The following is a 22,783-nucleotide window of genomic DNA, read 5'->3' as shown; positions in this document are numbered from 1 at the left end:
TTCCTTTTTAGTCTTATATCTTATGTATTTTAAAAACATTATTCTAAGAAGGGGTCTATGAGCTTCCCTAGACTGCTAACAGGATCTATGATGCACATTAAAAAAAAAGTGAAGAACCTCTGTCCTAAGGTCCATTTTACCAAGAAAATTCTTTGATTCTAAGGAGCCTATCTCATTCAGATCATTCCTTTATTCCATATCTTATGATTTTCCTATATACACATATTTATTAGCTCTTACTTTGCAAGAGTCCTCTCTTCCCTTGTATATGCATATTATACATCTTCAGCTAGATAATAAATTCCTTCGACAAACAACTGTGCCTTCATAGTGCCAAGGGGTGTTATACACACAGTGGGTGTTTTTAAACTGTTAGTTCATCTGTATGCATCTAATGAAATTCTGCCTTTTTAGAGAGAGGCAGCCGCTGACTCCTCCTGCACACTTTGCTCACAGACCCTGGCACGGCTCCTGATGCACAGTGCTCACTCAGGGACTGTGTCTTGATAATGTATATCATCATTAGCTCTGCTCTGACAACAAGAAGAGTAAATTCCTAGAATTTACATCCATAGAATCTTTAGAAAGGACCTCAGGGGCTATAGAATCCAGCCTCCTGCCCAACGTTAGAACGTCCCCTTTTAATTCCCTGTCAGTCTTTGCTGAAACAGCTCTAGCGATGGGGAATTCACTACCTAATAAAGCATAACATTCCAGTTTCCAGTTTGAATTATTAGCAAGCTCATCTTATATTCTAAATTCAGCTTTATCCTAACTTCTTCCCTTTGGTACCAGTTCTTCCTTTGGGGCCAAACAGAGCAAGTCTAATCTCTCTTCCACAGGACACCCCATTCAGACGTCTGAAGATAGCTATCATGTCCTATATTCTCTCCTCATAACGAATTTCATATCCAGGCTAAACATTCCTAGTTCTTTTAATGATTTCGAGCCCTCTCTCCTATTGCCCTGGTCTTCTTCCTTGGAATATTCTCTATCTGTCAGTGTATTTCTTAAAGTATCTCACTTAGAGTAGAACTCAATAAGTCAGATTTAATTTGACGAAGATTGCCTCAAAATAGGGCAGCTAGGTGGTGCAGTGAATAGAGCCCTGGGCCTGGAGTCAGAAAGACCAGAGTTCAAATCTGACCTCAGAAACTAGCTGCATGGCTTCAGGCAAGTCACTTTACTGTTTGCCTCAGTTTCTTCATCTATAAAATGAGCTTGAGAAGGAAATAACAAACCACTTCAGTATCCTTGCCAAGTAAACCCCAAGTGGGGTCATGAAGAGTTGGGCAGGCTGAATGACAACAACAACAACAACTAAGCCTCCAGATAATATAGTTGTCTTTCATTTTAGTGATCCGAGGCTGTGGAAATAACAGATTGGACACAACAGGGAATAAGAGTGGAATCTAGTCATAATGACAGTGATGAGGAATAGGAAATTCCCACTGTGAACAGTTGGAGCACATAGAATCATAGATTGAGAGTGAGAAGGAGCCTTAGGGTTTGGTCATTGAAGCCAATCCACTTGTTTTACAGTTAAGGAAACAGGTCCTAAGAGGTTAAGCAACTTGCCCAGGATCACAGAGATAGTAAACATTTGAGGTGGAAATAAAATCCAAGTCTACCTGGTTAAGTTCACAAAATATATAGATCTTTTCTCATTTTAGCTTTATGGCAACTCTGAGATGTTGATGCTAATGATAGTATTTTCATTTTACAAATGAGGAAACTGAGGTTTGAAGAGAGTAAGCGACTGGCCCATCCATAATCATATAACAAATGTTAAAGGCAGAATTTCAAATGATGTCTTCATGAGTCCATTCCCGAGATCCTAAGACACTGAGAACCCTAGAACTCCCTCAACTGATATCAGAAATGGTTTAGATAATTCCCCATGGAGATTTACTCAGCATTAATTACCCTTACAAAGGTATGAAAGAGGAAAAATGGTGTGTGATTATAGAAACACTGAGAAACAAGGCTGGAAGGTTTTTTTTTAAATCTGGAGAGAGAGAGATGGACAAACTGGTAAATGTCCTGCTGCCACCAACAGGTGCTAGGGCCACATTAGCAGCAATTAATCTTTCCATAAGAGAGGTGACACTATGCAATGAAAAGAATAGATAAGGGGTCAAAATTCCCAGGGTTGAATCCCAGATTTGCTATTTGTTGGTTGAGTGATCTTTGCTAAAACACTCAAAGCCTCTGGGTTTTAGTTTACTCCTTTGCAGAAGGGGGATAATTATATTTAATCACTTGTCCTGTCTTTGTGCTATGAAGATCAAATGCAGCAATGAATGTGAAAATGCTTTGTAGATTTAATAACTTTAAACTGTACTACGACATTGGGATACGCTGGAATATTTAACATACAGGTAACTTTTTAATTAGTTTTTCAGTTAAAAGTTTTTGATTATTTTCTGTGATCTTTTTTGATTTTTGAGATAGTGCTGCCACTTTTCAATTTCTTCTTCCCTATGCAAACCTTACCCTGTAGTGAAGTAAAATTGTACAGCAAAATGTGTGTATGTGACTGTATCTCACAGTATGCACAATATTCTCCTCCTGAGGAATGTCTTCCAATACTTAGCACAGCGCACATAGTAGGTGCTTAGTAAGTGCTAGTTGACTGATGACTTTCTTCCTACACACCTGTAGTTTACAATCTCTTTACAGAGGGGATGAAAAAAGAATTTCATCATAGGGTCTCTTAAATGAAGATTAGTTTTTATATGTCATCTTAATTCTGACATCATTTTATATTATTTTCATTTATGATATTATTCTCTTGGATCTGTTTCTTAGTTCAACAAATTGTTTTTTTCTACATGAAGTAAGATAGTAGTTGTCCTTAAGACAAAATAAGCTGCTCCCAAACTGAAGGCTATTCTAACCCAGGTCCCCATTGACACTTCTTTTGAGTTCTTTTAGATTATAAGTATGTTCATTTTACAGTATTAACCTGGTGATCACATTATTTAGTGTGAGAAAGGACCTTAGGGATCATTTAATACAAAGTCTGAAATTACAGTTGAAGAAACTGAACTTTGGAGGGGTTAACTGAATTTATCAGGGTCATACAGGTAGGAAATAGTAAAGCTAGAATTGAAGTTGAGGCATTTGTCTTTAAATTCAATGCTCTTTTCAATACATCTTAAATGTCTTGAACAATTTTCAGGCAACTAGGTGGCATAGTGAATAGAGTGCCCAGCCTAGATTCAAGAAGACCTGAGTTCAAATTCAGCCTCAAAATACTTACTAGCTGTATGACCCTGGGCAAGTCACTTAATCTTGTTTGCCTCGATTTCCTCATCTGTAAAATGATCAAGAGAAGGAAATAACAAACCACTGTAGTATCTTTTGCCAAGAAAACCCAAAATTAGGTCATGGAGAATCAAACATAACTGAATAATAACAATTGTGTGAGTTATCAAGAAAGAATATCTGCTTGAAATTCTAGGATAGGCTTGGATTTTGGGATATTTGTGCATTTACACTTAAAAAGCCCTTCTATTGAAAGACACAAAGAGGTACTGTGGTTAGAAGACTGTCTTTGGAATCATAAAAACCTGAGTTGAAGTTCTGCCTCTGACTTAACTAGTGGTGTGACCATGAGCATTCAACTTAACCTCCCAGTCCCTTGGACAATTCTTTATGATTGTAAGTAACAGAAAGGTTCATCTGCATGGCTGGAGGAAGTTTCTATAATGGGAATTCCTTAGGCCAACAAAACCACAGCTCTGGACTATATATTGAAATGAGCCAAGGTCTTCCCAACTTCATGTTCTGTTCATCATTTTTCAAGGTATGCAGTCTTTAGGAACAGGTGGTTCTAAGGAATTACAAGTAATCACCTTGGTCTTCAAAATCAGCTTTGCCATTGCAAAGCTGTGCCACCATTCCATCATCTGTAAAATGAGAATATGATAAAACTATGTAATCAAAACCTCAAAATTCAGGGGATCATGGATTTAGAACTGGAAAGGATCTTAAGGATCATGCAGCTTGCTTCATTTATTTTACAAATGAAGAAACTGAGTCCAAGGGAGAGGTGAGTGATTTGCTCAAGAACATAAGATAGGAAGTAGGAGAGCCCCAGGTCCTCTGATTCTAAAGTAAATGCTCTTTCCTTTAGTGTGAGTATTATTATTACCTTTTGATAGGTAAGTAAATAGAGACCCAGCAAAATGAAATTATTAGACTGCTACCATATAACTCTTAAGTGCAAGAATTAGAATAAGAATCTAAATATCTGGACTCCAAGTTTACTACTATTTAATTTATATTAGAGTGATGTAAATGAAAGCTGCCATGCTCACTGGCTTAAGCAATCTTCATTTTGTATATTGGGTTTTGGCTCCTTTGCAAGACTCACATAAAATCATAGGGTTGTAGAATCTTGGAATAGTTGGAGAACTTATTGTTCCCATCTTAACCCAACTAGGTATCTAATCTGTAACTTTCCTAATAAGTGATCATCCAACTTCTGCTCAAAAGCTTTTATCAATCTGATTGAAGGATTGGGATGAGGACTAGCCAGGAACTATGAGTGGAGGATACTCTCTCCTCTAGTGCAAGTTGGCACCTACCGCTACAATTTATAGTCTCAGAAAGCTACCTGTGGCATTCAGAGGCTAAGTGACTAGCCAAGGTCACACAGGCAGCATGTGCCAGAGATAGAACTTGAACTCAGGTCTACCTGCTCTAAGACTAGCTTTCTATTTACTATACCACATAGCTTCTGAGGAAGGCCATTCCCATATCAGACAGATTAGGAATCAGGTTAGGAATATGTTATCTTTCAGTTGAATTAAAATTTGCTACCTTGTAATTTCCATCCAATGGTTCTAATTTTCTTGGGGACCAAAGATAATTAATTCCTAATCATTCTTTCATTTGACAACCCCATAAATGCTTAAGGCGATCATTTCACCCCTAAGTTTTCTTTTCTTCAGGCTAAAGTCCTGCAAAAATTTCTAATCTAATCCTTAATCATTCTGTGTAAGTTCTCGAGGGCTATGCCAATAGAATGCAAGTGATAAAAAGTTTCTACATAGCTGGAAAGACAATGTACATGACGCTAATAATAGATTAAGCTATTTCCTGAAAACCAGCCTAAGTAGAGAGAGGCATATTATCATTAAGTTGGCTACAGGTTGATTAATCCTTTGCCCTTGGAACTCCATGAAGCTACCTTCACATGGCATGATCTCTTTACCATCCTGGTTACCCTCTTCTGGTTTAGCTTTGATTTATCAATGGCTTCCCTAAAACAAGGTGCTTAAAACTGAATACAATATTCCACATATTTCCAAACAGAGAAGAGGACATCATAGCCACCCTCTTTCTTATGCAGATGCTATTTTCCTATTAGACCTACCCAATATCTCATTAACAAATGGGAATTTCATAATGTACTCTTTTGTATACCTATCATGGGTTAATGGGAACAGCTTAAAAGCAAATTAAATACTGAAAGGTCAGAAAGACTTGCTTCCAGCTGCCTCCTTTGTCCTTTATTGTCAAGGAGACAAACTATCTCATGCTGTGGAGGGGAAAAAAATCCATGATAGACGGTGTCAGAAAAAAATGAGACCAACTGTTTCTTCTCCCCATGAAGGGGAAAGTGCTGTGATATGAAGAAAGACTGCAGATGCCTTGTATTGTGCATCACTGTGGCTTCTCTTTGGGGAAAGATCTCACAGTCTGACAAAAGGCCATTTCCCAGGATCCCTTGGTTCCTGAGAATCTTTGGACTTGGGGAAAATGGGGGAAAGAAAAGGACTTTGGGAAAGGTATCACTGGTTTGGGTTTAGAAAACCTGGGTCCTATTCAAAACTGCCTTATTTGGTCCTTACAGTAGGTCTGCAGGAAAGTCAGGTCATATGGGTTAATTATTATCCCTATTTTTCAGGTGAGGAAATCATAGCTCATTGTGATTTGCTCAAAGCCACATATGAAGTGAATGGAGGAGCTGGACTTATACTCAGCTCTTTTGACTGACTTTTGAACTTTAAGTCCCAACTGAAACCTTATCTTCTACAGGAAACCGTTTCCACACCTTCATAATTCTAGTGCTTTTATAATTTTATTTTTTTTCTATTTGTCCTATCTATAGCTTATTTGTGAATATTTGTTTGCTTGTTGTATCTCTCTCATTAAGTTGCAAGCTCCCTGAAGACAGGGATTCTTTTGGAACCTCTTTTTATATTCCCAGCACTTAGCACAGTGCCTGGAAGATAATAAGTACTTGTGCTTATTGATTTGATTCTATACATAGCACTCTTTCCACTGCTTCTAAACCTTTTACATTTCTAGGCTCTAGTTTCCCTAGATGTAAAATGATAACATTGGGTTAATTGATTGTCAGAGTGCTTCCCAACCTCAGCATTACGTTCCAAGGTCCTTTTCAGCTTTAACATTTTTAGGTTCTAAGCTTATGTCTAGATTGGAATCAGCTTTGACAGTATGCATTCTAATATCTCTTCTAACTTGGAAACTACATTCTTTTAACTTTGATATCATACATTCTAAGGTCTCTTTTGGTTTTTGACATTATCACCCTTCCAATGGTAGCATCCTATGAGTCTCTAATTGTTACAGGAATGTTGATGTATTTCATGATACAACAGGAATACAGAAGTTGCCTGCCTTTTTAGTAATAAGTTCAACATGATTCATTTGAGCCAAAATGGTGAGTAGTTACTGGATTGAAGTCAAAATAGGCCTGGTGATTTGTCTCATTCTCCTGCCAAAACTATTTGGAGGAATGAATTCTGAAGATCTGTTTGTGCAAGTACAGCCAACTCTCAGTTTTCCATAGAGGAGAATGAATCCCTTCTCCTTTTGTGGCTTACTCAGATTACCTTTTTATCCTCATCCTGCTGGTTGCCTTTTGGGCATTTTACTGTCAGGACAGGAAAAGTCCTACTGTCCATAGGAACTGTAATTTCCCTTCTTAGTAATAGATTATAACAGAAGACTTCTTAGATCCCTTGTAGACATGAATTTCTGTGATTCTAGTTACCATCTTTTTTCTTCTTCCTTTTGATGTCAGATATTTTGAACCCATAATATAAATATCATAACTTACGATGTAGCACCATTTCCTCAGATCTTTTTCATATCTGAATATTTCTCATGTAACTTTGCTGAAACATCTTTCTCCAAGGTCAACCATAACCTCTTAATTTCCAAAGCTTAGTCTCCATGATTTCTCAGTGGCATCCAAAACTATTTATATCTTCCTACCTATTCAAGAAGAAGAAAAGTCCTTTTCCTTAATCTTAACTCCTAAAAAATGTTGAATAGCACAGAGCCAAGAAGATGTAAGAGAGGCAATACATTAGATTGAGATCTCCTTGCACATTGACATCAATCCATTAATGGCCAACTTTGGAAGTTTGATCATTTTCCTTATAAATCTACATTTATTATGTATTGCCCATGCTTTTCCTTCATTTCCACAGGGGTAGAATGAAATTTTATTGAATAGTTTTTTTGAAATACAGGTAATTAAATCAACTTCATTCCTCTCATTTACCAGTTTAATAACCATAAGAAAGGGATGATTAGCCAATTATTACCTATTATTGATAAACCCTTCTAGTTCTGTGTGCCTTCTGCCGATATTTACTTCCTAATACATTATAGAATTTTGCTAAAAATTAAAGCCAAACTCATTTACCCATAGTTTATTGACTCTATGTCCTTCTCTTTTTTGAAAACAAGGATACCATGTATCCTGTGGCTCCTTTCTCCTACACACTTTCATTATGGAGAGGGACTCAGCAATGTCATCTGCTAATTCTTTCATTGTCATAGGATGTAGTTTGTTTGGACCTGATGACATGAACTCATCATAGGCAATAAGATTCATACTATCTCTCTTAGTACCTTAGGCTTCAATTTCACTTTTGTTTTTATTGTTTCTAGTTCAAGGATTAGTCACCTTGACTGGGCAAGCAAAGAAACAATACAAATTGAGTAGTTCTGCCTTCTCTTATGCTTTCCACTCTGAGCAGAATCCTCTCTTTTCTTTGGTTATCTCAGTGTAACTTAATTTTTATTCCTCAGAAAACTCGGCTCCTTCTGACTTTAAGAATTCAGATACTTTTCTTACAGGATTATGTCATGTTTTTGTATTCTTACTGTTATTTGCCCTTGTTTTCCACCTTCTGATCACATTTAAATTTCTCTTTTTTTGTTATGAAGTTGATAAACATCAGGAAATATGAACTTGTGATATAGAAAATATTTTAAAAATTGTATGCAACTTTGAATATTTATTATCTATATATACATTAAAAATTATACCTTGTCTATGAGGTTTTTTTTTGGCATGGATTAGAATGGGAAATTTAGCTGAAAAAGAATATTTTTTTTCTTTGAATCCACAAAATTTGATTCCTGTGGATTTCCTAGTCATCCTACGCTAAAGTTTCAGGCATGAGGTTTGCTTATCCTTTGTCTGATTCCTAAGATCTAGAATATACATTATATTTCTCCAAATCTTACCCCACTAGATACCTCATTTTACATTATCATTGATCTGTCAATCCACTATATTTTGCATATAGTCATTAAAAAATTCTAACTATATTATCATCTAAACCCAATCTTTTCATCTTGCCCACAAGAATAGAGTGAGAAATTCAGTCAAATGCATTACTCCTCATATATTTTGTCTTTGACCATTTGAATACTTGAACTGTCCTTGAGGTCAGAGATTTTCTCATGTATGTTGATATATTTATTAATTATGGCATTTCTGAATACATAGCAAACAGTTAATAAATGATTACCTCATTAACTCATGAAAGCATCCTGATTTGCCTCAGCTGAAAATAATCTATCCTTGATTTTTTAAAATTTGAATTGAATTTTATTATTCATTTATTATTTATTTATATAAAGAGATTTTATTTTTCCTGACTTCATGGAATACAAAATTTCCACATCAGTTTTCTGAAGTTATACATTATAGAATTTGATTCTATACATAGCACTCTTTCCACTGATAACATTTGTCAGAAATCTTGTGGAAGGTGGGACTTTTGCTTAGAACTGGTTTGAAATTGATGATATCTTAGTTTCTTTTCCTTCCTGATAATCTATTATGCTATGGTCAGATCTGTATAATAGAGAATTATTTTTCAGGTTCCATATAGAATATATATTAGGAGCAGGGAGACCAATTTAGGCTAATAAATATTTGTTGCAATGATTGTATCTATTGAAATAATTTAGGTGAAAGGCAATAAGGGCCTTCACTGGAGTGGCAGCAACTAGAATTGAAAGAAAGGGATGAATACTAGAGATATTGTGGAGGTAAAATTGAGAAGACTGAACAATTCTTAGCATGTGGAAGGTGAGGGAGATAAATTTATTAGTGATAAGATTTCTATACTGACTGATAGATAAATGGTAATTTCATTTGCAAAATCAGAAAAAGCATTAGGGAGAAAGATGACATTTTTCATTGCAGGAATTTTGAATGTGAGGCATCATTGGAAAATCTAGGTCCAGATGTTAGCCAATAGTGTTGAATACTTGAGCAGTGAGGTGGCTCAGTAGATTGAGAACCAAGCCCAGCAATGGGCTGTCCTGTGTTCAAATCTAGCCTTAGACACTTCTGAGTTGTATGACCCTGGACAAGTCACTTAACCCCCATTTCCTAGCCCTTACCATTCTTCTGCCTTGGAATAAGACCCCCGTATTAATTCCAAGAAGGAAGATAAGAGTTTAAAAATAATTTTAAATACTAAGGAAAGATATAGGAGGATGAAGACCATGATTCCTCATAGATTACTGATATTGAATTAAAAATAATATCCCCAATTCCCTTCAGGATCCTGGAATATAACTGTGCAAGTACGTTGACATTCATTCATTAAGTACAGCTGTGTACTATCTGGTGGTGGGTTTCATTTTTCTTTCAACTCTTTTCTTCCCTATATTTTCTGGTTGAAGGTCAATCAATCAATCAATCAATCAACAGGTATTCATTGTGTCTACTATGTGTTGAGGACTATGCTAGGCACTGAGAATTGAAGTATAAAGAATGAAATGATTTCTACTTGCCATGAACTTACATGCATGGATAATGTATATCATGAATGGTTTTTTAGTGTTTTTCATTTGTGTCCAATTCTTCATCAGGCACCACCAACCTTGTATATGTATCATGAACAAAAAAACAAACAAATGCAAGCACATTCAAAGTAGTTATATACAAGGTAGTTTAGGAAGGAGGGTACTAGCAGTTGAGGAAATCAGGAAAGCCATCTTCCAGAAGATGTTGCTTGAGTCAGGTCTTAAAAGAAAAAGAAAGAATTCATGAGGTGGAGGTAAGGAAAGAATGCATTTCAGTTATAAGAGGTAACATTTCAGTTATAAAAGAGAGAGAGAGAGAGAGAGAGAGAGAGAGAGAGAGGGGGGGGGAAATGGAGCATTGCATATGAAAGACAAAATGTTAGTTTAATAAATTATCTTTTCTTGATTATCCCTTTTCTTTGACTTTTCCTTCCCAATAGCAGCCCCTGTCCTGTTTTGCCCACAAGATGGGTTAAAACACTTTAAAAATTCTTAGATTTTTTTTGCTTTGTCAGTTCATACTGGACTTTAGCCTTCCCCAAAGGTCTCCACAATTGTTTTATATTTGCCCTTGGATAGTATGACATTACTTTCATCTTTTCAAATATGAGCTCATCAGATATACAGCCATATGCCTTTTTAGATGTACTATTTACTTCTTTCTTATCCAAGGCATTTTTCATTATGTCCTTCAATTTTGTTTCCTGATAGTCTTCCACGGATTTTCAGCCAACTTCAAAGTCAGAATTGGAAGAGATCTTAGGGGACATCTAGTTCAACTTCCAACACAGAATAGAAACATCCTTTATAACACACCTGCCCAGGGTCCATTAGGGCTTTGTTTGAACAGTCTCAGAACAAGGCACTTACTAACCTACTGAGTTATCCCTTTCTCTTGTCAGGTAGTTCTCATTACTAGAAAGTTGCTCTTTATAGTGAGCTAAAATTTACTAGGAAGTTGCTCTTTATAGTGAGCTAAAATTTGATGCCTTATATTAAATTCTCTTCGCTCTAAACGCTTTTACTTTAATCTCTTAATTTTGAGGGGAGTTATCAGGCTGTTCCTGCATAGTAGAAGGGGAAATGTCAAAGATGGTGACTACATTTCTAGTTGGGAAATTTGAGAAAATCATTACACCATTGTTAGAAAAAAAGGAGATAGGAAGGGAAAGTGGTTTTGGGGAGAAGATGATGGATTTGGATTTGGATATCATAAAATGGAAATAGTATCAGAGTATCCAGGGAGAGATGTCCTGAGGGATTTGGAAAAAATGGAAATAGAAGGAAAGTGAGAAGTCAGAACTAAAGACCTATACATTTTAGAGTTATCTGAATTAAGTTGATAATGGAAGCCATAAGATCAGATGAGCTCTCCAAGGTAGAGTTTATATAGCAAGAGAATATAGGATCAAGAGCCCATATATATTCTTTATTTTAAGAAATGTTTCATTGATATCTTTTGTTGTTTTTTTTAATTTTACTTTAATTTCCTAATTATCCCATCCTCTCTAATCATAGAACTCTTTCTTTTAACAATTAAAAACAGTAAAGTAAAAGAAACCACTATAGTAATTTTGACTGACAGGGTGTACAACACAGCTATGCCCCTAGTCTACTACTTTCATTTTCCAGAGAAACAAAATATGTATGATCATCAGTTCTTGGGAAGCAAAGTCATATATCTCACAGATACTTTAGATTCTAAACTTTAAAGTCCCTAGAATATACCACATCAGATCATAAATCCTACAATTTAGAGGTGCAAGGGACTTTAGAAATTACCTGGCACTCCCACCCACCCCCATATTGCAGATGGCAAAACTGAATCTTAGAAATGTGTGACATTCTCAAGTTTACATAGAGGCAGTCTGGGTTCAGGGTGGTGCAAGCAGTGAAATAAATTACTAATTGGTTAGGTTTTAGAATCAATTTGCCAGACTGCTTTAGGACATTCTTAGCTCCATCTTACATATGTCTCCCTCTAGTTCCCAGTACTTAGTTTACTGATGCTTTCTGTAAAGAAGAACAGAGTAGAAGAGACCTGGGGGGTATTAAGCCCAAGGATTAGAGTTAGTTTGGAAAAGGTCATTATCAATATTGACACCAGTGACTTTCAGACTCCCTTCTTCCTAACTGCTGTCTGCCAGGAACAAGTGAGATCTACCTCATTCTCTGGGCAGGTCTGTGGCAGCCTCCAGCTTGGGGCCTTTTCCCTTGGCTCATCGCCATCCAGAAAGAAGGAGGAAGGAAGTATTCTCTTTCAACTGCAGTTTTGAGGGAGCTCACTTTCTAATTCACTAATTCAGCTATAAAAAGGTTCTGTGTGCTATTCTGAAAAGCAGATTTCTGAGGTCTACCATGGGAGAGCAGAGCAGGGTGTTAGCATACTTGGGAGCTTTGAAATACACCCATAAATCAAGCTGACAGGGACTTTCAGAGGTTATGTAATTTCGTGTCATACATTTGCATTCAAGCATTCCAAATTCAGCAGTGAGAGGAGAGAATGTGCTGCATCCCTGGCATTTGCCATGATTGGGGAAGGGGGTTGCTGGGAGGGGGTGTGTATGTGTTGGTGGGTGAGAGGATTTATTTATAACTTGAGGGTGTGATCTGATGCAGTGTGAATATTCCCTTTAAACAGCTACTGTACTCAATGGGGACATCATCAGATGCTAAAATACAGTCTCCATAAAAATAGGCTGTACGCAAACATAAGATAATAGATTTCCAGAATCTTAGAATCATAAAAGACCTTAGAATGCAGAATTTGAGAACTACAAGGGTCCTCAGTACATATAGTGTCAGAACTGAAAGAGATCCTTGAACATTGATTATCTGAGCTGGAAAAGGCCTTGGAGACCATGTTGGAAATGGATTTTTTAACCCTTTTTGGGCCATGGTCTCCTTTGGAAGTCTGATGAAGGCTTTGGATCCTTTTTTTTCTGAATAATACTTTTACATGCTGCAAATAAAATATAAAAAATGATCAAGGAAACCAATTGGACTGAAATATAGATATTAAAAAGATATTAAAGATATTTAATTTTTTTCATAGTCCCTAGTTTAAGAGCCCTTCATTTAGTCCAGTGGTTCCCAAATATTTTTGGCCTACCATCCCCTTTTCAGGAAAAAATATTACTTAGTGCCCCATGGAAATTATGAAACCATTTATTGAACTCGGAATAGAATGTAATACAAAATAATGTGGTCATCACCGCTTCCCTGGATCACTGTAGCACCCACCAGGGGGCAGTGGCGCCCACTTTGGGAATCACTGATCTAGTCTAACCCTCTCATTATAGAGGAAGAAATTGTGGCTAGAAAGAGGATGTGATTTGCCTACAATGATATAGATAGTGGTACAATGTAGTCTGGTCCCAGGTCTCTAGCCTCCAAGTACAGTGTCTTTTCTAGTATATCAGCTTTAATTTGACAGATTTGGATTTATATTGTACTATGGCTTTGTAATGCATCTGCAGTGAGATTTTGTTTCCTATTGTAACTCTGATCTTAAATGTTTCAGACAGAAACATTGAACCCACTTCATCCCCGTTTCAGGGTCCAGTAATAGAGGAGCTGGTTATTAGCCTTAGAAACAAACACAGTTAATCAATCACTTTTCCCTTTTTTCATGATTAATCAGAGTATACAGGCCCAAAAAAGATCAGACCAACAAATTAATTTATGCCTCTGCAGTCAGCTACTTGTTGGCCATGTTGTTCTTAGTCAAAGTAAGGTTTAGATTATCCAGCAAAAAGGAGAGTCAGACCAAATTTTTTGTTTTTGTTTTGGTAACATCAGTGTAATTTTCCACTTCTTTCTCATTCATTCATCAAATCTTTATTTATTGCTCAAGGTGTACAAGCCACTGTAGGGATCCACAGGTGAAGATTAGAGCTGTCTGCTTTTTTCAGGGAGACAGAGCTCATGAAATATTTTCAGGATTCCTTTCTAATAAAACAGTTTCCCAGCTGAAATTTTATTGTGCATTTGTATTTTTAAGTAGGAAGCCTGGCATAATAGATAAACTAATAGCACCAGAGTCAATCACTCAACACAATAAATTCAATGAACATTTATTGAGTATCTACTATGTACCAGCTACTGTGTTGAGCACTGGAGGTAGAAATAAGAAAAAGAAAGGGGGCAACTCAGTGGCATAGTGTATAGAGAGCCAGACTTGGAGTTGGAAGGACCTGGGTTCAAATCTGACCTCAGACACTTCCTACTTATGTGGCCCTGAGCAATCACTTAACCCCAATTGTCTAACTCTTTCTGCTGTTCTGCCTTGAAATTGACACTTGTATCAATTCTAAAAAAGAAGGTAAGGGTTCTTAAAAAATGTAGTCTTTTCCCTCAAGGAACTTCCATTCTAATTGGGGGGAAAATATACAAAAAGAATCCAGAAAGGGCAACAGGACACCAGGGGACATCTAGCATTAGGACATGTTGCATGGAGCTGAAACCAAGCAGAGCTGCTATAGAAAATGGAAGTGAAGATCTGAGTTCAAGTATCACCTCAGGGAGTACATGTCAGGGAAAGTCCCTTAATCTTTCAGGGCTCTGAAAATTTTCTGACACTATAAGTAGTTAAGAAAGTGCTGCTTTGTATTCACAGGAAAATTCTTGTTTGGTAACTCCTTATATTGAGGAAATCATAGGTCTAAATTTCTATCTGTTTCCTATCCTCATTTCTAACCAATTTATTAATTATAGTAATCTAATACACTCTCCCCACTTCATCCCAAATATAGTTTACATGAATCTGGAATGCAAAAAAGCAATCAATATTATTTTCAAAGCTTCATGTTTCAATGCACACACACACACACACACACACACCTTTTTTGACCATTGGTGGTGGTAATGGCCTATATTTGGGAGGCAATCTATATCCAATTGATGGATGCTATTTCTAGGTTTCCTGTTCATACACAACCTTCTAATCCTTTGCTAATGTCGCTATAACAGATGTTTGTGTCCTTTACTTAGACATAGGGTATTGCTGGACTAGAGAGATTTACTGTTGCTCAGGGATGTGGTTGAAGCAAGCGCTTCCCCTGGCCTTATTATGCCCTTCTGCCCAGGATCATCTGGGCTTGAGCTTGTGCCAACACTTCTTGAATGTTTGGGATGGAAGCTCCAACTTCTCCCCACTTCTGCATCAGCCTCTTTGCCTATCTGACTTCTTAGCACTGTTTGTTTCTCTGGAAGTTAAGACCAAATTCATTTTTGGTGTTCAGGATCTGTAGAGAGATACTGAGTAGTTGCACACATGCCTACCTTGATGTCATAAGATCCAGGTTTGAATCCTTTCTCAGATACAGCTGTGTGACCACTTGTAAGTCCCTGGTCCTCTGAAGGCCCAGTTTTCTTCATATTTAAAATGAGAATAATAGTACTTTTTGGAGATGTTATGGTCCAATGGATAGAATGTTGGATTTAGAGTAAAAATATGGGGGTCCAGTAGTGAAATTTACTACTTATGTAGCCGTGGGGAAGCTCATTTAACCTCTTTGGCCTCAGTTTTTCCTTTAAAAATGAAGTGGATAGGGCTGGGTGAGCTATAAGGTTCATTCCAAGTCTAAATATTTGATCCTATGACCATGGCAGAGTAAGGAGGCAATTGGGATATGTACTGACTGGGGCAGAGAAGCCAGATGAGAAAAAACTCCTGTTGATTGCTTTTGTAGTATGATTTTTCCCTTATAGCATGTCAACTACCCCAATTCTAGAACACTTTTGCTTTCCTTGCCCACAAAACCATTCCTTAAACCAGAATTGCCTTTATTTCAGCAATTTGGACTTGAACATCCCCATTTTCCCCTAAGTAGAAACCTTGCCTCTAAGTGCCCCCTAATCACCAGGTCAAGGTGTTAGAGGTTTGTGATTTAATGATTTTAAAGACACCTTAAAAGTGGACTGGTATGATCAAGGAAGGCTTCTTGGAGAAGATTGGCCTTGAAGGATGGAGGGATGGCACTTAAGGCCCCCACCCCTTTTTGAAATAGCTCTAACAGTTTGGTGACTGTTGATGATTATTATTGAATCACTTCAACTTGGGAAGGGAAAGTGATGGAGGCATGGTAGGGAAAAGAAAGAATAATTAACGTAATCTAAGAGAAATAATCCTAGGGAGGGCAAGCAAGTGTTTAAGGACAGGAGAGAATTCATATAGTAATGACATCATGTGGCAGTCAAATCCAAGAGTTTAGGCAGATAGCAGGAAAAGAATTTGTTACAGGAAATGAAAACCTGGGAGATCAGCCCAGTCATGCTTTAAAGGGAATAGTAAGTGGGGACCAGATGAATTTTTCTCACACAATTGCTCTGACCAAGACCAAAGTATTCTTTAACAGTATTTTTGCCATCCTGCACATTTGGCATTGTTTCATAATTCTTCCCTTTCAGAATAGATATATCTTGTGGGCTTTCCTTTTGGGGAGGAGCCAGTGTCACTTTTCTATGTTACTATGCTCTATTAATTTCCTCTCTGTGGTGTTTATGAAATTCCTGCTCTTTCCTTCTCCATAGCCTTTCCATGCCCTCTCTTTCCCCCAGTCCAAGGCCTAACCAACTCCGGATTAGATCACTACACCATTTTCTCACAGATATCCCTGGCTCTAGTCTTTCCTCCACTCCACCTTTGGGGCTGCCAGAGTTAGCTTCCTAACAAAAATCATTCACATTTACATGGTCCTATCAGTTTTATTGATAGAGTAAAGTCAAGTGTTTCATTTTTTTAGTCTGACTGAATTAAGGGTGAACAATTTTTTGTTCAGCCCATAAAGCATAGCATTGGTCTGGAATCTTGTGAAAAAAACTAGTAGCAAATTAAGATGGTTCATGCAAATTTAAATTCTTGATTTTTTTCCTTTGGGATTATTCAAAATAGTATAGTAACCAATAATAACCTTGTTTGAGATTGGTTTCTCAGGTGATCCCATACCTTTTTCTTAGAGAGGTCTCTATTGTATTTGATTATTTATTATTATATTGGAATATTTGATGAAGGCAATGGCTTACAGTCAGGAGGCTACTGATTGACTGATATGTAAATTTATTTATGCTTACAATTGAAGTATATCTCTTCAGCAGAACAGATCATCTTGGGAAGTATATAAAAGATTAAAGGCAGTATAAAGGAATAGAGATGCTTAAGTCTACATCAGAGAAAAGTCATTTTAAGAGTATCATCTAATTCAGGAAATGTTGATAACATAACATATAATCTATGTGCAATGATGTGATACTCTTCATTTGTCATCTAAAACCTTCCTTTCTGACTTAGGAGATGCAAGGATTTTTGAATAGTAGTAAAGCAAAATGATATTATGGAAATCATCCTAGAATGAGAGTATCTGGGTGCAAATCCTAATTTTGCTACTACCTATGCAACCATGGCGATGATTCCACCAAGGAAGCTAGGTGGTGTAGAAGATAGAATGCTAGATCTGGAGTCAGGAAGACTTCTCTTCCAGAATTCAAATCTGGCCTCAGAAACTTACTAACTGTATGGCCCTGGGCAAGTCTCTTAACCATATTGGCCTCTTTCTTCTTCCACTTTCCTCATCTGTAAAATGAGCTACAGAAGGAAATGGCAAATCACCCCAGTATCTTTGCCAAGAAAACCTCAAATCAGGTCATGAAAAGTTGGACATAACTGAAACAACTGAAGAAAAGTCTTGAAATAAATTCTACTTCCCTTCTCTGGAACTCCTTTGTTCTTGGCTCTGAAGACTTGGTAGAGCTATTGGTGATCATTTTTAAAAAATCTATCTTGGAATCTATCCAATCCATTCAGAATTTATTCTTTGCTCCAACTTAGAGTTTATTTCCTGGTGTCTCTGTGGTGTTATTTGTATGTGTGAGTGTTTTAAGAAAAATTCAGGGGTATTCAGACTTTTGCATTGAAGGAGAGTGAAATGAATTGTAACAGATATGAAAAGAGAGCCATCTATGACAGCCTCAGGGAGAGATAACTTCTGGCTGGGGAGCCTGGGGGAGACTTCACAAATGAAAAGGCACCTGATCTAGGCCTTTAAGGATAAATACATTAAAGTGTGAGAAGGGAATTATGAGTGGAAGGTACAGGATGAGCAAAGAATCAAAGAGGGGGAAGCTAAGGGATTTGTTTGGGGAATAGCAGGCAAGCCAGTTGTCTGGGAAATAGAAAATGAAAGGCAATAGTATAAGATAAGAATGCAAAGATGGTTGAAAATAGTTTGTAGAAGACTGAATACCAGATTAAGAAATCTGGTCCTTATTCTGTTGGCAATGGGGTAACATTGAAGGAATTTAGTTGGGAGAATAACATGAAAAGAATAGGGCTTTAGGCTGGGCTCTATACATCATAGACTCATTCTATAAAAGTTGAAGTATATTTTTATTATTTATATACTTATGCTACTTATGTTTACATTTTTAATATTTTTATATAGTAATATAAATATATCATATTTATATATTTATGCTACTTATAAGTGATCACTTGGAGTGCTTTGGTTCCTACAAATCAATAATAATCCCTTTTCCCCTTGATTTTCAGGATCCACGGAGCAAGCACAAGTTTAAAATCCATACTTACTCCAGTCCAACATTTTGTGATCATTGCGGTTCTTTACTATATGGGCTCATTCACCAAGGAATGAAATGTGACAGTAAGTAAAGTCCTCTCGAGTCTTTTTTGTCTGCTTATTGGCTGCTGGAAGCAAACCAGAGGGATCTGTTTTGGAGGTTTGGTGTTTACATCCAAAATGATCAACAGGTCATCGTTGGATGGTTTAGAAATGGAAATGTGATTATTACTACCTCCTTAGTTTAAATTAGGGCTACGTTTCTTTTCTCAGACTAATATTTAAAGGCCTAGTGGGTGCTGAAGAGACTATTCATGAATATAATAACTCTTCAACAGTTTCTAGATTTATAGTTACATCAATGTGAGCATTCCCTCTCCCGGTGCAGATGGCATTTCTTCTACACCTGTTAAGATAATCTTCATAAATTGTTATGTCTAAAAATGGACTCATCATCCAGACAAAATCCACTAGTGATCAGTCTCATTAAACATTATTCTGCTCCACGTATTCCATATTCTAGCTAAATTAAAACTAGGAATACTTTCTGAAACCTGAACTGCCTCACTCAATAAGAGATCCCTAATGCTTCAAATGCAATGAATGCCTCCTTATCTTTGATTGGGAAACAGCATGTTGTAGAGAAAAGAGTGCTGGCTTTGGAGTCATAGAGCCTGGGTTTGACTCTTTGGTACTTTGCTACCATCTCTAGAACCTTGGACAGCTCAGTTCTATACAAGTTTGCTCCTCTAAGATTAAGGGGTTACATGCAATGTGATACAGTGGAAAGAGAGACATATTTGGAGTAACAAGAAATGGGCTCAGTTTCTGGCTGTCTCCTTTATTACATGTCAAATCACTTAGTTTGGGCAAGTCACTTAACTTCTTGGACCTCAGTTCCTTATCTTTAAATAAGAGGCTCAAACTTAATGAGTTTTAAGTTCACTTCTAACTCAAAGTCTATGGCTAGATGACCTCTAAGATCCCTTCTAGCTCAAAACATCTGCTTCATTGACAAACACTGGTGATAAACTTCTCTAAAAATGATAATAATAATGATAATAATAGCTTATAATGATATATTATTCAAAGTTTGCAAAATGCTCTTCATTTATTATCTCATTTGATTCTCACAATGACCCTGTGAGGGAGGTGCTTTATTATCCCCATTTATAGCCTGAGACAGAGAAAAGTTAAATGAATTACCCTGGGTCACACAAGTAATAAGTGTCTGAGGCAAGATTTTATTTCAGGTCTTTCTGACTCTATGTCTGGCACTGCATCCACAGCACCACTGCCTTCCTGAACTGAGCTAGGCTGGCCTTGAGATATTTGCTAACTTTTATGTTTCACAAAATAAGCTTCATGGATGACAAAATGTCCAGGGATGATTTCAGGGAAGGAAAAATGATAAAAAAAAACTTCGTACACTATCCTTTACTCTTTGCAAAGTGCTTTCCTTTGTAAAAGGATTATCATTCTTTTTACAGATAAGGAAATTGAGGCCCAGAGTGGTCAATCAACTTGCCCAAGGTCACTTAACAACAACAACAGTAATAATAACTAACATTTTTAAGCTCTTTCTATGTGCAAGGTACTGTGCTAAGAGTTTTCCAATGATTATTTCATTTGATCCTTAGAACAACCCTGAGAGGTAGGTGCTATGATTACCTCCATTTAAAAATGAGGAAACTGATGCAAGCAGTCATTAAGTGACTTGCTCAAGGTTACATTGCTAGTAAGTATTTGAGCCTGGATTTAGCTGGTCTTTCTGACTCCAGGTCCCGAGCTCTATCCATGGTACCACCTGGCTGCTAACTTACAAGTGTCAGCACTAGGATATCTGACTCCCAGATTCAAGACTCTTTCTATTACGGTGTTCCTTTTGTGAAAAGTTATGATTGTTTCTCATCAGTCACAGGTTCAGGAGGTTTTAAAATACAGGGTAATTTAGCAATCAGTTGCCATCCTTTTTTCCAAGTAGAGGCTGTCCTTCTTTGGGGACTGTTGCAGAGTCAGCTAGATTAGATATATTTTAGCCCATGTCTGCTAGGAACCCTTGAGGGTAGGTTGAGTGACATGTCTGGAGCATTTGGTAATTGAGAATGCCTTCATCAAGCAAAGAGCCAACCTTTAAGGCAGGGAGGATGACAGCTGGAGGCTCTGCAGGCAAGAGTATTTCGATATTCCAGAGATCTGTAATTTCATCAGTGTGGGTACTCTCTCCATTGACTGATCACAGCTCCCCAAATGCAATCAATAAATGGTCTTGGAGACTGGCTGTGCCCAAAACAATGCATTTCCTCTCACAAGTTAGGGATGAGCCAGAACCCCTGTGGCCAGTCTGTAGTCATCAGCAATTGCAGATACTTTTATACTTGGCCTGCAGTTACCCTTCTTGAAAAGTACCCTTACTAGAAGGCAACCCCATTGTGTGTCCCTGGGCAAGTGACTTAACCTCCATTATCTGGCTGTTACCACTCTTATGCCTTAGAACCAATATGTATTATTGGAAGATAAGGGTTTAAAAAGAAGACAGTAACCCCAGACCTGTGATAGGATTTCCCTGTACCTATATCCTTTCCTCAGAGATAGCTATGCTGGCCATCAGTCACTAGACATGTAACCTATTTCTGGGCTCATTTCTGAGGAGGTTCAAGTTGATAGAACTTGCTGTAGCTGGTACTGTGCCCACCTTCTGCCTTTGAGAACTTGAGGTTACCTCTCTCCAGCAGGGATAACTAAAAATAATAACATATTTATACGGGCAGAAATAATGATAATAAAAGATCACATTTCTGGAGTGCTTTAAGTTTACAGCATGTTTTGTTTGCAACACTGTGACATAGTGATAAAATAATAATAATATTCAGTTATAATCCAATTAGGAGGTTTCTTGCAAAAGATACCATAGTGTTTTGCCATTTACTTCTCCAGCTCATTTTATACATGAGGAAACTGAGACCAACAAGGTTAAGTGACTTACCCAGGGTCACAGAGCTAGGAAGTATAAAAACAAGAGGCTGATTATAGTGTCTAAGGCAAGATTTAATCTGGAAGATAAGTCTTCTTGACTTCAGGCCTAGCACTATATCCACTGCATTACCTAGCTGCCCTGATAATATAATAATAGTAGTTAGCATTTATATAATGTCTACCATATACAAAATACTGTGTTGAGTTCTTTAAGTTCTTTAAAGATAACCTAATTCAGGAGGGAGGGATGCATGGAAGGAAGAAGGGAGAGAATTTGGATTCTAAAAGGCCAGAAAGCAATTGTTAAGAAATTGTTTCTACATGTAATTGAAAAAAATAAAAGCAATGAGTTGGTAAAAAAAATTTTTTTTAAATAAAAGTAACCTAATTCAATCCTTGTAACAATCCTGGGAAGTAAGTACTATTATACTCATTTTACAGTTATTATTATTCCCCCCTCCTCCATTTACATTTGAGAAAATGAGATAAAAAATGTTAAATAACTTGTCTAAGGCCACAGAATTGGTAAGTTTCTGAGGCTAGATTGGAAACCAGTTCTTGCTGACTCCAGATTCAGCTCTCTCTCTACTATGCCACCTAGTGACTTCAATTGCTAATTAATGCTTGTATTATCCCCATTTTATAGATCAGGAAACAGGAACTTATGTGACTTGATTTGTCCAAGGTTACATAAGCTCTAATGTTGGAGTCAGGATTCAAATCCAGGTCTTTTGACTCCAGATTCAAAGCTCTTCCTATTGTACCATATAACCTAGATTACACTTTTAGATTGCCTTAAGGCATACAAGGCAGTTCACCTAAGATAATATTTAAAAATTTTATATCAATAATAAATGTAACTTCTCAGATTATAATGCAATAAAAATAATAATTAGTAAGGGCACCTGGACAGGAAAATCAAAAACTAATTGGAAATTAAATAATATGATTCTCCAAAACCAATTTGTCAAAGAAGGAATCATAGAAACAATCAACAATTTCATTGAAGAAAATGACAATGATGAGACATCCTACCAAACTCTGTGGGATGCGGCCAAGGCAGTACTCAGGGGGAAATTTATATCCTTGAGTGCATATATTAACAAATTAAGGAGGGCAGAGATCAATGA

The 22,783-nt window shown here is 37.0% G+C and overlaps 1 protein-coding gene across 2 annotated transcripts in view; it reads left to right on the top strand.

Moving 5' to 3' along the window:
• PRKCB (protein kinase C beta) overlaps nucleotides 1-22,783 on the top strand; it is a 707,688-nt gene that overhangs the window by 269,912 nt on the left and 414,993 nt on the right. For both annotated transcript variants that reach the window (XM_044658176.1, XM_044658168.1), the window contains exon 4: nucleotides 18,650-18,761. In XM_044658176.1, the coding sequence (XP_044514111.1) occupies nucleotides 18,650-18,761 (112 nt within the window). The remainder of the gene's footprint in view (nucleotides 1-18,649; nucleotides 18,762-22,783) is intronic.

Source organism: Gracilinanus agilis, chromosome 1 (assembly GCF_016433145.1).
Source record: "Gracilinanus agilis isolate LMUSP501 chromosome 1, AgileGrace, whole genome shotgun sequence".
Taxonomy (NCBI): domain Eukaryota; kingdom Metazoa; phylum Chordata; class Mammalia; order Didelphimorphia; family Didelphidae; genus Gracilinanus; species Gracilinanus agilis.
The sequence above is the reverse complement of the archived record's forward strand: the minus strand, read 5'-3'. Positions and strand labels throughout refer to the sequence as shown.